We start from the raw sequence: 13,865 nt of genomic DNA, 5'->3' as shown, positions 1-13,865 counted from the left end.
CAGCCGAAAAACAACAAAGGCATAAAAATGTTGGTTTGGTGTCTGCGAACAGAGGGTACAGCGTCCTCTCTGTGAAATGCATCTTTGGTCTTACCCAGCTGCTCTGAATGCAAACGATGAAATACAAAAGAGATCTGAAACCAAACACTAACAGAGCCATTCATCATGCCATGCTATTTGATCTTAAAAGGCTATTTTTCATTAATAATTTTTATGATCGCCTGTTGAGTTCCCACAAGCAAAAAATATGTCATCTTTCTCTCTTCCTTCACACAGAGGTCCGAGGTTGGTTGTTCAGCGCTTTGCTCATGGGCACTTCCACAGCACAGATGTTTAATTTCTCATGGGTTTGAGCCTGGATCTCTCTGTGCCACCATTCTTCTTTTTTTTCATTTTTTTTTCTCGTGGCGAGCTATTTGATCTTAAAAGGATATTTCTCATTAATATTTATCATGCTTGTTTTTTACACTATAGAGCCTCAAACTGGACTTGACTCAGTCATTAAAAGAAAGAGGCCTAGCATATATTCAGACCCCCAAGTCTTTTACTGTAATGAGAATGATAACAAAACCACTTCAGTAGAATTATTCTACAAGCCTGACTTCCATCAAATTTTTCTGTTTCAATTTTGATTTGTGTACGTCCTCTCTTTAACTCTGTTTTGCACGTAGCCTTGAAGTGAACATGATTGTGTCAAAATAGTTTAGTGTGAGTCTCTTTGATAAATATTACAGCCAAACTCCCATCAAGAGTTCAAAAGATCAATGGTTTGCAATTTCTCCTCAGGGTAAAATGCTTTTGTTGGGGGGGATGTATTGGAGTCAAGCTGCTACTGAAGCCTATGTTCACTGTCAGTGTGGCCCAGTGGTTAGAGAGACCAGAATATTACACGATAAATCACAAACAGAGCATGCATGTTTTGAAATTTCCTTGAACACGACAACAAAACCTCACCAGCTCAATTACAACCTCTCGCTCTAAATGCCAGAAACGTTTCAGAAAGTAACATATTTTGTATTCATGTGAAATAGAAAACATCAAAAAATGTTTTACTTGTAATTGGTTCAATGTCTTAAGTTATCTTTAAAAAGCACAGAGCTCATCAACAACTGTGAGAAAGAAATCGCAGATCTAAAGAGGCTACTTAAGCTGGACTCAGTACTGAGAGCTGTAGATATGGAAATTAATTACATTGTTATCTCCTGCTTTGAACTGCTGTGATGTTAATTCAATCCAGTGAACATTATACACGATACACAAGGTAATTTAAGAAAAAGGGAAGGCACATTTGAGTTTATTTTCAACTGTTATTGATTTTATGGTTCAGGGTTTTTGCTATAGTAAAGCCTTTCAAATTTCATGACTAATGTGCCTCTTCAGTGTCTTGTGATTTGTGATATTACCATTTAAGACAGAGGCCAAAAGTGCAATCTTTAAATCTTATTCAAACTTTAGGAAGCTCTCCAGAAAGAGCCAACAATGCAGTATTCATGAAGCCCCTTTGTTTCCCCAGCTAGAGATTACTCTGCACTATGCCGCTAAATAGCAGAATCAGTTGTCTAAAAGCATTATTCCCTATGCATGATGGGTCATTGGGTCTATTGTTTTGAAGTGAAGAATGCAAGGCTGCTCTATGATGGCACACAAATGAACAATGTCAGCTGTGGTATTGATGAATATTTAAAGTGCCGGAGACAAAGTGGAGATTCACAGAGTAGAGGGCATAAGCTTTTTGTTGTACAAATCTCTGCTTTTTCCATTCTTTTGTTTTCTCCGGGATGAAATATTCATAAAAAAAAACAACTACTGTCCATGCAACAGGTGTTTTTTTTTGCTATTTGCGTTACACTCGAGCGATACATCTTCGAAGAACCATTAACACAAAGCAAAAGGAGCTAATCGATTTTAAAAAAGCAAAGGATTCTCATACATTTTTAAGAAGGCACTTCTTTTGTCTTTTGCGAGGGACAGTCTATTGTTATCTACCACTCAAGTTTTATAGTAGAATGTGGGATAAGGCGTGTGTGCTAGTGTGCAAGACAGACAGATGGAGGAATAAAAGGAATGACTTGCACTGAGTATAAATCAGAAGCTGAGTCAGGCATGTCAGATCCATAAAACCGACCAGTGATGTTTAAATGTCCCACCTGATATTTACCAAGGAGAGAGCAGGGGTCCATAGTACAATATGTTTTTTAAAGTATTTGTCACTTAAGTTTTAGCACATTCTGTTACACTATAAATTACCTTTGATCGGGATTCATTTTTGAGCTCTCTAAAGACAATCAAAAAGAAATCAAAACCTACGGAATTAGTTTTAATGTATGCATTTCAAAAAGCAGAAAATGAGTTTTCATTAAGTCCCTTTGCTTCTGTGGAGTTATTCTGATACACTGGGGCTTACTGTTTATATCTCATCACTTCCAATAAGATGTTCTATTTACATTGTATATGTTGTTAATTAAAGGGGATGTATCATGCACATTTCCAGATCTATATTTATATTCTGAGGCTCAACTGCTATATCTTTGCATGATTTACAGTTCAACAACTGTTGTGATTGTGAACATTTTACTTGCTTACTGTTTACTAGCTCTTTATCCCAATCTAACCAATGTTGTCAGATAGCGTAACGCCGGTTATTCTGAGCATTAACTCATTACTGCTGTGGGTAAAAGTAAATGCAAGGGGACAGCAGCGTCTTCTGTGTAACTTGGTCCACTTTAATGACAGTTGGAGAACAGAACTCTGGCAAAAACGCAATACATCCACTTCACTGTCCTCTCAATTACAGCATATCGCTCTGCCAAGCCAAACAATTACCAGCACTACAGTTGGTCTTAGTGGATGTCAGCCAAAGTTACAGTATTCCTTCTGTTGCACGCAGTCACCAACAAGTCAAGAACTGCCAACCGATGATGCTAGCAGGATTTTACATGACATTGTCAAATGTCCAGCACAGACTGATTAGTCTTCAAACTGATGAGTGAAACTGACAATACCCTCAAGATTAAAGTCATGATGACATTGATGAATGGGGACTAGAGACATTGATGAATGGATTAGGGATATAAAAGCTTCAACCACTGGCTGCAGTATCGCAGTACTTCCTTCTTTAGCTCTTTTATCCTCAAGAGAGTAAATATTTTGTCAAATAGTAAAGCCATTAAAGATTGTGAATCAAATCCAAGCCAGTTTTCTTCACAATATGTAGATTTAATGTAGTTATTGTGAATAAAATTAAAATGATTTACTTTAAATGACCAAAATGTCCTACAGTGAGTCACACTGTCATTCAGTTTCCTTCTTTTTATCCCAACCCCTATCCTCAGTATACTATTCAGGTAGTCAAGTTCTACCGTTTCTGCTGAATACAAACAATTAAACCCAGTTAGTATAGTTTTTTTTTATTAAGTTAGGCCATTTCAGTTCACTAACTTTTAATGGGTCTTTCCATCAGAGTATATCAGAGCAAAACTTGAAATATGATTTATTTGTGGACTATATTCAGAAATGATTCAATAATGCAGAATTGGGGAAAAAAATCTGAGAATTTCATGTTCGGTTTTTCTATTAGAGTTAATATTTAAAATGGGCTGGAAGGATCTACTGAAACTGCAAATTGCAAATTTTGTTTGATCAAAAAGAAAGAGAAGACTAAAATGTGTATTTTTTAAAGAAAAAGAACTTTAAAGACTACAACGATGCACACTCATCCATCCTTTAAGTACTGTGATTCTCCATTGAATCCCACTGAGTTCCATTAGGATTGGGAATTCACACTGTTTGCTTAAGACACATAAATCTGAACTTTGAATAGACATTGTTCACCACAAAATATAATCTAAATATTCCAAGAGTGACCTAAAGTAACAGTGACCAAACACAACATACATGTTTGAGGTATCAAATTTGTTATTTTCAAGTAGTCTCATTTTGATAACTAGATAACAGTGTCTTCCACTCAGGTGAAACATAATTGATATGACACCATGCACAAAAAGTAACCTGTAAACTGTGTATTGTTTTAGACAGAAGAGTTTAACTTTACCTGACTGGACTGCTGCTGGCATCTAAATCCTGTGCCGTCACTGCTCCGATGATGGTGCCTGCTGGTGTGTCCTCATACACATCCATCACATAGGAGGGCTTATTGAACACTGGGGGCTCGTCCACATCCAATACGTTAATCTTCACTGTTGCTGTGTCTTTGAAGGCTCCGAAGCTTTGAAATCGTGGATCCAAATGAGCATTAGAGGCATCTACCTTAAATGTGTACGCCTTCTTGGTTTCATAGTCCAGTGGCTAAAAATAAACAGGAAAAAAATAAAGTTAAAGTTACATTCACATTTGGATTTTATCATCTGCAGTTCAAACTATAATTGTGGCAGCACTCCTGCTGTAATTTGATTTCTCTGTGTTCATCCAGTAGGAGTTGAGAGCACTTGAGGAAACGTTAGCTGAATATGACTGTCAGTGTTGACAGCAGTTTACCCTCAGTTCATTTTCAAGCAGTAACTGTTCAGGAGTAACTGAACTATTAGACGTCAACATGAGCCTGCTCATATATAACAAATGTCAGTCTATGGTTGATCTCCACTGTTTATGTCACTCAAACTACATTCAAATGATATTATTCTCAGTGTCTGACAAGAACAACTAAAGGAGTAAACACACTCATGAAATCATCTTCAAACTTTTTTAAATGACAGCTCAGATTGAGGTTAATAGCATGGTGCTGTCTAATTCATCAGAGATCCTGACCGGGTTAATGTTTCAGCGCCTTACTGTGAGTAAGTTAAGCTGCATTTACTTGGTTCAGCAGAACTTCACCCCTATGCAAGAGTTCTCCAAAAACAGCTTAAGGGTTCATATGTTCTACCTCCTCAAGCCTCTGACATATCAGCTCAGGGTCAATTAGCCCAAAGTGAGGGGAGGAATCGGCATCCTCGGCATGTCTGCAGCTGAGGTGTATATATCCGACAGCAGTGACACCCCTATTCGTGCTTCTGCCCGTCTCCTGCCCTCTCATGTGAGACCAACCATACTTGGCAAGCTTGCAGTCGGTTACGCTCTACTGGCCTGGAGTCACATGAGAGACATTCCTTTCTGTGTATTTCAAATTGACTAACATGTAACCACTATGGCAGCAATGCTATCTTCTCGCCCCAGGACTTGGGCGTCTCTGGCATGTTGTTCCAAAAGACACCAAGTGAAAACAGCTGGTAATAGTGCAGTGAAATGTGCTTATGTGAAGAGACAGTGAATTTCAAAAAGGGAGGTGCACTGGAGGATGTAGAAAAAAAAATGCCTTTTTGTGACGCATGGTAAACATGACCAATCATATGTCCAAATTAAATGCACATGAATTAGCTAACTAATTAGACTCCATCCACTAGAGATGATCAGAGGCTATGCAGTCATGATTTCATAGTGATAGCAGATGCTTCTCAAGCCCTCGGTCTCATCTTCATCTCCATGGTTTCACAGTCTTTCCACTACAGCAGGTGTCCGTAAAAAGAAAAAAAAAAAAAAAGAGCTATGTGAAGGCAAGCCAATCTGAAAGCAATCATTGACCATCAACCACCATGATTGGTTTGATTACAGTGCACCAGATGCAACTGGCTAGGCACAGCTATACGATCCTTCAACAGGAAATACACTCTGTCCCTTTCAATCTCTTTCAAGAAGTGACAACACTGAGAGAAGACCCAGCTCCCAGAAGCAACAGCCACATAAAAAAACACCGGATTCATCGTGGGTGTCATTCAAATGCTGATCCCTACAATCAAACTAAAAGACTCCTCACCAAGTTATACCTACAACGTAGCCTAAAATGTACAGCAGTCATTATGTTAGTTTGCTGAGCTTCCTGCTGATTCCTGTTGATTGCTGAAAGTCAGCATCAAAAGTAACTTAATGTACTTTGCTTCTCAGAAACTTAGGCACAGAAATACATATACCAATAATGTAATCAGCATTTTCATTATTTGGAGTTTATGTGATGCAAAACTAGCATAAGAAAAGCAAAGTAAATAACATATAAATAAAATAAATACCTAATAAGCAAATATCATATTAGGCCTTAACCAGTGCATGTAGACAAGCATGCATAGCTCAGCTAAAATGCGTGCACAGGTGGAGGAGGAGGAGGGACAGAGATACTGCTGGGAAAGTGGACAGCAGGAGGTGTACACCAGGCCTCATTAGCCAGAGTCTCACTGGGGACAAGGAGAAGCGTTGCTTTCCATCTCAACATGCTGCATCACCACAATTAGGATAGAGGCCCAAACTCTCACCCTTTATAACTGTCTAATTTTCATGTAATACTCGGCTAGCCGATGACGGAGAAATGTGGAGCATGATGGGGAAATGCTCTTTTCACACACAGGCTTTGCAGTTTTGCCACAAATCTTCTAGCGAGCACAGCTGGCATCCCGGAGTCACAGCAAACAAACAGCTTTGAGCAATATGATAATGCCTAAATTTAAAGCAGTTGAGCAAGAGGGGTATTATTTAGTGCCAGTGGATTCTGTAATGTTAAATGATAGGTTCACATTTTTCAAGTCTGTCTTGAAACAATAGTCGTCCATATTGGGATTATTTTAGCTGCTGTAATCCATCCTCCACTTCATACTGGCCATTAAAACATCCCATCCTAATGTGCTTTGGAGTCTTTATTCACTTGATACAGTATATTTACACGGTAGTATCTTATTAGGATTAAAACATTTTGCCACTAAAGGTGCAGCAAAGAAAAGAGATGGCATCTACATGAGCAAATTGCAGCACATTTACTCAGCAGATGGAGGAGGGAGAAGCCTTTCTGACATTCATGGAACAAAGCATGGACAGCCATATGATTAACTGTCGAGCAAATCTCACAGAATAATTTACATATTCCGGTTTGGGTGCAAAACAGTAATTCTGAGGGTTTCGCTGCCTTTTTAATGCGTTTGAGACACAAGATGGTCCAAGAATGTCTGGGATATCTGTTGTTAAATAGGAATAAAATGGGGCCAGAAGGGGGTAATGAGAAACTCTGAGTTAATGAGAAGACGTGCTAATGTGTCAACGCTTGAGTTGGGGAGAATCAAATCAGATCTGGAGGCCATAAGGGAAATTTCCCAGGAAAGAAAAAAAATGGCCATTCATTTTCTGACTCCATGTATCATTTTACGTTTTTCCCCTTCCTCGAGGATGACCTACTTATAAGCTGAGAACTGGTGCTGTATGAGTATTACCCAAATCTACACATACATTATTATTAAACAAGCTGCATACACCTATGCATGTTCATTTACAAGTTCGAAGTGTCTCATTATAGCCTCGGTTGTTATGCACCTTTTATGGGTTACCGTGGACACAACAAGGAAGTGTATCAACGGTGGAATTTGTAAAGAGGACAGACCGAGTTCCTCTCATGTCAGTGCTGCTGCTCTTCAACATCACAACAGAACACACTTGAAATTCTAGACATAGTGCTGCGCCCTTTGATATGTAAATGTGTACCTTCATTGCACTGGCAGTGATACTGAATGAAGGAACTTTTTTTCTTGCCAATTGAACCTGTTATGTTTCAAGGGAATTTGTTAATTTAGAACAGGGGACTAATCAAGGCATCTGAGTCTCACAGGTACAGTATTATGCACACATACACTCGCGCATTAAAAACTCCTTACACCGTCAGATTCACATGTGTGAATACAGAACAATGGATGTGGTTGTATGATGATTTACAGCGATAAAATAAGAGCATAATCATAACTGAAATGTGTTTCTGACTTGTTAACTTAGGCCTGTTTCTGGTCCCTCGCTCAGAGCTTGCTCCTTGAGCAGTATAAACTGTTAGTTGCAGCTATTTTTTCAGCTTACTGGTTATTTTGGGGACGGGAGAAGCAGGATGATATGCATATTTAATGGGTTCTCGGTTTGTTTGTGTGTTCAGTACAGTATTACAATACCTGAGTTCAATATTCTTTTCAAACATCCACCACGCTTGCCCACTTATATGGGGAACGGTCTGCTGCCAACACCCATGGGTGAATCTAGTTTTTCCCCGCGAAGAATAATTATCACAGCACAGCAAGTCATTAGCAGGCTGATTTCATTTGTTTGTGCTGAACGCAGGTATTACCCGAAGAGGCTGGAGATTAAATAAGGTGAAAAACACAGAAAATATTTAATCTGTGATGTTGTGAGCGGCCGTAAATCCATTTAACCACAATATTATATATTTACAATACCACTTATGAATCATTAACACCCCCTCACATGATTTATCCTGTGAGAGCAAATCAAAGCTAGGCCAAACATGCCTAGAATAACACACATTTCTAATTACAGCTGTCAGAGCCAACATGTTTTTCCAAACAGCAACATTAGACCATGCCTGGATGCTTAAATCAAGTGCGGCCAAAACCTCCTGATCCCACATGACAGCACCCATCATCGAAAAGCTAAAGATTTGCCTGTTGGGTTGCGGTAAGCTCTAATAGTCCTAACAATGCCTAAAAAGCTAAGGACATCATTTCTGGGATGCAAAGCCACTTTAGTGTGAAAATTCCATTGTGATTCTGAGATAGGCAATTATGACTCAGTGGTTTGAGTCTGGCATAATATCTCTGTTGTGAATGAGTGACTTCTTTATAAGGTCACTGCAGTCATTGACTGACAGTTCAGCAAAAATCTGCCATGCAGAAGAATGCTAAAGACCTCCAGCCATCATTGTGCCATCACCAGTCAACTGACCACAGAGTACAATGAGCTTATCATCAGTAGAGAAAAGCTTACATGCCCCAGAGAGCCATTTGATGTCCCTCTGAGTACCGGGGGGGTCCTAACACTGTGGAGAAGAGATGCTCACTTTATTGTGCTGCCATCAGTCACATCAGTTTGTGTCCTTGGCTGCCTCAAAGCCTCTCCATCCCCCCAATGCTCGCAACAGTGGAGTGCCATCTGAGAGTCTTGCCAGCAGCCCTGTCCACACTGCAGTGGAGTGGAGTGACTGTGAAAGACTCGCACTGCCACTCTTAATAGGACAGGGTTAGCCATGGGATGAGCCCCGAGACACTAGTTTAATCTATTACACCCACGCCTCCCCAGGCCACCAGAGAGAAGGCACTTCATCGACTCCAAGCACCACCTCAGCCGCCTCTTTGTCACTCTCTCTCTCCTCTTTCTTTTTTTTTCTCTCTCTTTGTACTCATTCACTCACAGACAGCACATGCATACCCAGACGTACACAAAGACATGCACACACACACATTGCTTCCCGCTTGGTTGCTTGGTGAGATGTTATTCGTCCGTGTTGGGCACCTGCATCTCCTGCTGTTCTGAGGCATTGTTTTGTCTCTCCTCCTCCTTTCAGCTCCTTTCACACTGTGGCCTAGAAAAACTAATAACACCTCCCAGTGAAACATTCAGCACTATAATCAATAGATTAGTTTCAACTCCTGTCTGTGAGCAAGGTGCAGTTGGTAGCATGCCACTGGATGAGCTGCTAGACACTAATGCTATCAGTTTTAACCTATAATATACGGTGATTACCTCATGGCATGAAAATTACATGTAAAATTCATATATTTTCACAGGGTAAGGACATTGTTTTATTCTAACTGTATGGATGTACCCTCGTAAACACTGTAAACTTTATGAGACCACAGTGTATTGTGTTCTTTAGTATTCAACCAACATTCCTCACTGTTTTCTGGCCTTCAGTCAAGTTAGCAGTTTGTTCATTACTTTTGTAATTTGACCATTACCTTTTCTTACTGCCTGGTAGTATCTCATCAAGACTGTAAGGCAGTAACAGCTTCCATTCTCTGAAATGATTTACTGTTCAAACAGCCCAGTAATGACATTTCTGATAGAGAAATTAGACTGCAGTCAGTGTCTGGCTTTAGTGAAATTAAATCCTTAATTGATGGCAGGAAGGATGAAAAAGGCTCCTTGCCTCAATACTGCCAATGGCTCTAACTAGGGAAGCCTTAATAGGCCCACATTTGGCAATCCAGGCAATTAGTGGCATTTGTTTTGCATGCAAATGTTGATCAGTTTTGTGCTCTGTTGGTGACAAGCTCTTTTTCTTATATGTCATGCCTAACATGAGTCACTTGAATGTGCTGTTCTTCAGAAGTGGAAAAATTGTCACCTGAAGGAATGATTGGCCGCTATTTTAGGTGTTACTCAATTAAAACAAATCAATTTGCGGTGGCAAATTAATAATATACTTGTATATTGCCTGAAAACATGAAGGCTGTCTGGGATTAGTGTGCTAAGACCTGGGTCTGTGATGCAACATATGGTTATGAAATTTAAGTTATTATGAATGTTGTGATTATCTGTCTACCTCCATCATTCTGAACCTTCCAAACCAGTCTCTTACTGTCTCTGTCCATGGTGCTGAAAACATTCAAAGCAAAGTTTAGACTGTGTAAGAAATCACTCCCTTGTATACTTTTATTCACCATTTCCTATATAACAGACACTCAATAATTTACTCTACAGTAAGCAGTAAATTGAGATTTTGGACACTCAGAGGATATGGCTGGTGATTTTCTATGTTTTCCTTATTGTCAACAAATCTTATGTGCAGAGCCAAATCAACAAGGATTTGTTGTGCTACATATCACAACCTCTTGACTCAGTGCTACATTGTAAATTTCTCAAAGAACTTCAGTACAAAGTCAAGAGGTTGTTGTATGTAGCACAACAAGCTAGTGAAGGTTTGTAAACTGAACTGCAATTCTCGTGTCTGCTGTACATGGAACTAGTCTCCAGAGACCGAAAATGTGATCACTGTTATCAACCTTTGGAGTAATTTCTAAATAAAATGCTGTGACTGTAATCTTTGTGGCAAAGGAATATGTTAATCAGTGCGACAGTGTGGCTCACTGCCATGTTTTTTTTGTAATTTTTGGACAACAGTGGAGGTCTACAGCTCAGAGGAATAAGATATATCAGGCTTTGGATAAACACACAATACTCGTAAGTAGATCAATTCATTGTTGGTTTGGCTCTGCACATGAGATTTGTTGACAATAAGAAAAATACATAAAATAACCATCCATATCCTTTCAGAATCATTTTGCATCATCTCTGACAGGTGCAATGTTGCATGAATGTAGTGAATAAATTTCATATTCTGAGCTCAGACACTCATGAGTCACACACAGAATCACAAACCTATACCTTTACAACCGTCATGACTACCCTAGCAACACCCAAAAGACAACTCCGAAACCTATAGCAACCACAAACCCTTGTAAATTAATTATATGGTTCTTTTCAATCAGAGTAGAACAAAGTGCTTTACAATGTGCCTCTCATTCACCCATGTACACATACTCACACACTGATGGTGGGGTAGCTGCCATGCAAGATGCTGGCCTGGCCATCATGAGCAATTTCTCTTCAGAAGCCAGGGATCAAACCACCAACCCTGCTCTACTTCCTGAGCCACAGCTGCCCCATTAACATCAACCAAGCAACATCATGGCAACCACCCTGACCACCTTAGCAACAAAACACCTAAAAACCTTTTTAATGATCTCATAACATCTTAGCTACACCCCCAAACAACCAAGCAACCATCATGTGACTTTCAATTAGTAGGTAAGTTTTCTTTAAAAATATATATTTTCCAGTTATTTTCAATGATCATTATTAACTTGTAATAACTATTTTACTACTAAATACCAGATTAAACCAGTGGTTGAGGAGTACATGCAGCAGTTCACAGTACACAAGTCACCTGCACTTCTCTGCAATGTTTTTTGAGCTCTTATGACAATCTGGGACAATGGATTTGGAAGCAGTGCCAGAGGTCTGCAGCAAATGCTCTTTATTCAATACACTGTGGCCACTGGGGGTATTCAGTTTGAGCAGTGAGGAGATAGTCCTGTATTAAAATGGATTCCATGAATGTAAGCCAGCAAATATTATGCCACACATGCTGTCATTAAACAATACAGTTCCTTTAGGCTTAGAACAACACATTTCAATTATGCATATCTGCCATCTTTTCTTCTCCCAGGAGGAGGTAAATAAACATGCAAATGGACAAATGCACAAAACGACATTTAATCTGACTGAAAATTATTTTACCAACACAACCCAAGGTTATCATGTCGTGTGTGTGTCATCTCGATGTGTGGGTGTGCTATTGCTCTCCACATACATATAGCAATGTGTGAATGTGTCGGTTTCCTTCCACATCTCTTTTTCATGTACAGTATGTCGCTCTGTGCGCACACATTTGTCTGCACATTTCCCTGGAAATTCATTGGTGGATTTACCTATTGTCTGCTATAATCTTATGTTTTGCAGATGGGATGTGCAAACCCCCTCCATGCCTCTGCGCCTCTTTTTTCCTCTCCCCCTGTATCGGCAGACTGGGAAACAGATGATCATCCTTTGAACCCATTACTCAGCCTGATCCTCTTATCATAACCAACCTTCCCGAGTCTCTAATTTGGGGTCTGCCAAACTCTGCACTGTGTACAATGTGGCTTTCGTCTCTGTCCTGCTGTTTCCTTTTCTTTTTTTCTTTTTTTTTTGACGTTTGTGCGAGGGAGGGAAGTCAAAAGAAAGAGGGAAAGCTAAAGACTAGGAGAGAGGGAAAGGGAGACGGGTAGAGAGTGGGATTGTCTGCACACATTTGCACACCCGTCTCTGGGGATATTCTACCAATCCGAAATAAGACAAGTCTGTGGGTGGGTCAGTATTCTGGGAACACAGTGAACAACTCATAAAGGTTTCATCTCCAGCTACCTACTCCCCACACCTTTGCGAGGCACAGCTCATCCTTTCTCTCCTCTCTTTCTCACTCTGTCCGTGCCCTGCTAATATCACTATTCCACATGGTAGAAGCACATGTTGTTTAGTAAATTACATTGTGGGGGGCTTGGTCAGTTAAAGGGGCTAAGAATGTCCCCCATCAACAATGGCTTTGTGCGGTAGCCGTCCACTGTAGGGAATACATCACACTGCCTCATTGTTGCTGTGGCAGAATATCAAACACTGAAAGTAAAACAATAGGAGGAAAGATGAATCCTTGCCATCCATCGAGGGTATACATGATGTAAACAAATAACCATCTTCATTTACATCATAATTGCATCCTGTCTCATTTCGTTATTCCATTACTGTCAATGAGCAAGGTACTATAGAGTGATCTATAGTCATGACTATAAGCACCATTCACACATACAGCACATACAGTGTATGTGCACACACATACATGATGTAACGCATGCAGGTTACTGTATGTCCATACCCTTCATACACACGTGCACAGAGAATACTGAGGGAGCTCTTACACTGAGCAGGGAATCAATTACTCACTCGGCTGCATATTTTTGGGGATCAAAGGATCACACACCTTTGTGTGCTTGTGTGCTGGGGCATGTACTAAAAATGTACCAGTTAACGAATACCTCAGTGTGATACATCAGAAAAACAAATGCAGATTTGCATTCCCCCAAAGAACAATTTAGACACTTACATCAGAAATACCCTGAGAGGCACAAAAACAGATAGAATTGGCTGCACATTTTTTTCTATTACTTTTGCAATCAGATGAAATACGCTGTATGCGTCAAATGTAACAAAAAGTGACAAAAAACGGATACATTACCGCTCCTTAAAAGTATTTGTTGAGGGGAATTTGCATGGAAAAGGAAGGAATATAATGAGAAACCCGTTTCTAATCTTCAAGAGGCGGATTTGCGTGTAAAGCTAGTTAAGTTTTGGAGGAATTCTGAAGGACTGTCTTTTATCATAATGTTTGAGACTTGGAGGCGAACTGCTACTGTTCTTACATTCAGCGTACAAAAGTTTGTGATTTCAACTTTGATTATGCA

General features: G+C 39.7%; 1 protein-coding gene across 1 annotated transcript in view; it reads right to left on the bottom strand.

Moving 5' to 3' along the window:
- LOC137173481 (cadherin-12-like) overlaps window positions 1-13,865 on the bottom strand; it is a 101,897-nt gene that overhangs the window by 15,603 nt on the left and 72,429 nt on the right. The window contains exon 7 of the mRNA XM_067578354.1: window positions 4,052-4,305. Coding sequence (XP_067434455.1) covers window positions 4,052-4,305 — 254 coding nt within the window. The remainder of the gene's footprint in view (window positions 1-4,051; window positions 4,306-13,865) is intronic.

Source organism: Thunnus thynnus, chromosome 21 (assembly GCF_963924715.1).
Source record: "Thunnus thynnus chromosome 21, fThuThy2.1, whole genome shotgun sequence".
Classification (NCBI taxonomy): domain Eukaryota; kingdom Metazoa; phylum Chordata; class Actinopteri; order Scombriformes; family Scombridae; genus Thunnus; species Thunnus thynnus.
This window is presented reverse-complemented; position numbering and strand designations above follow the sequence as displayed.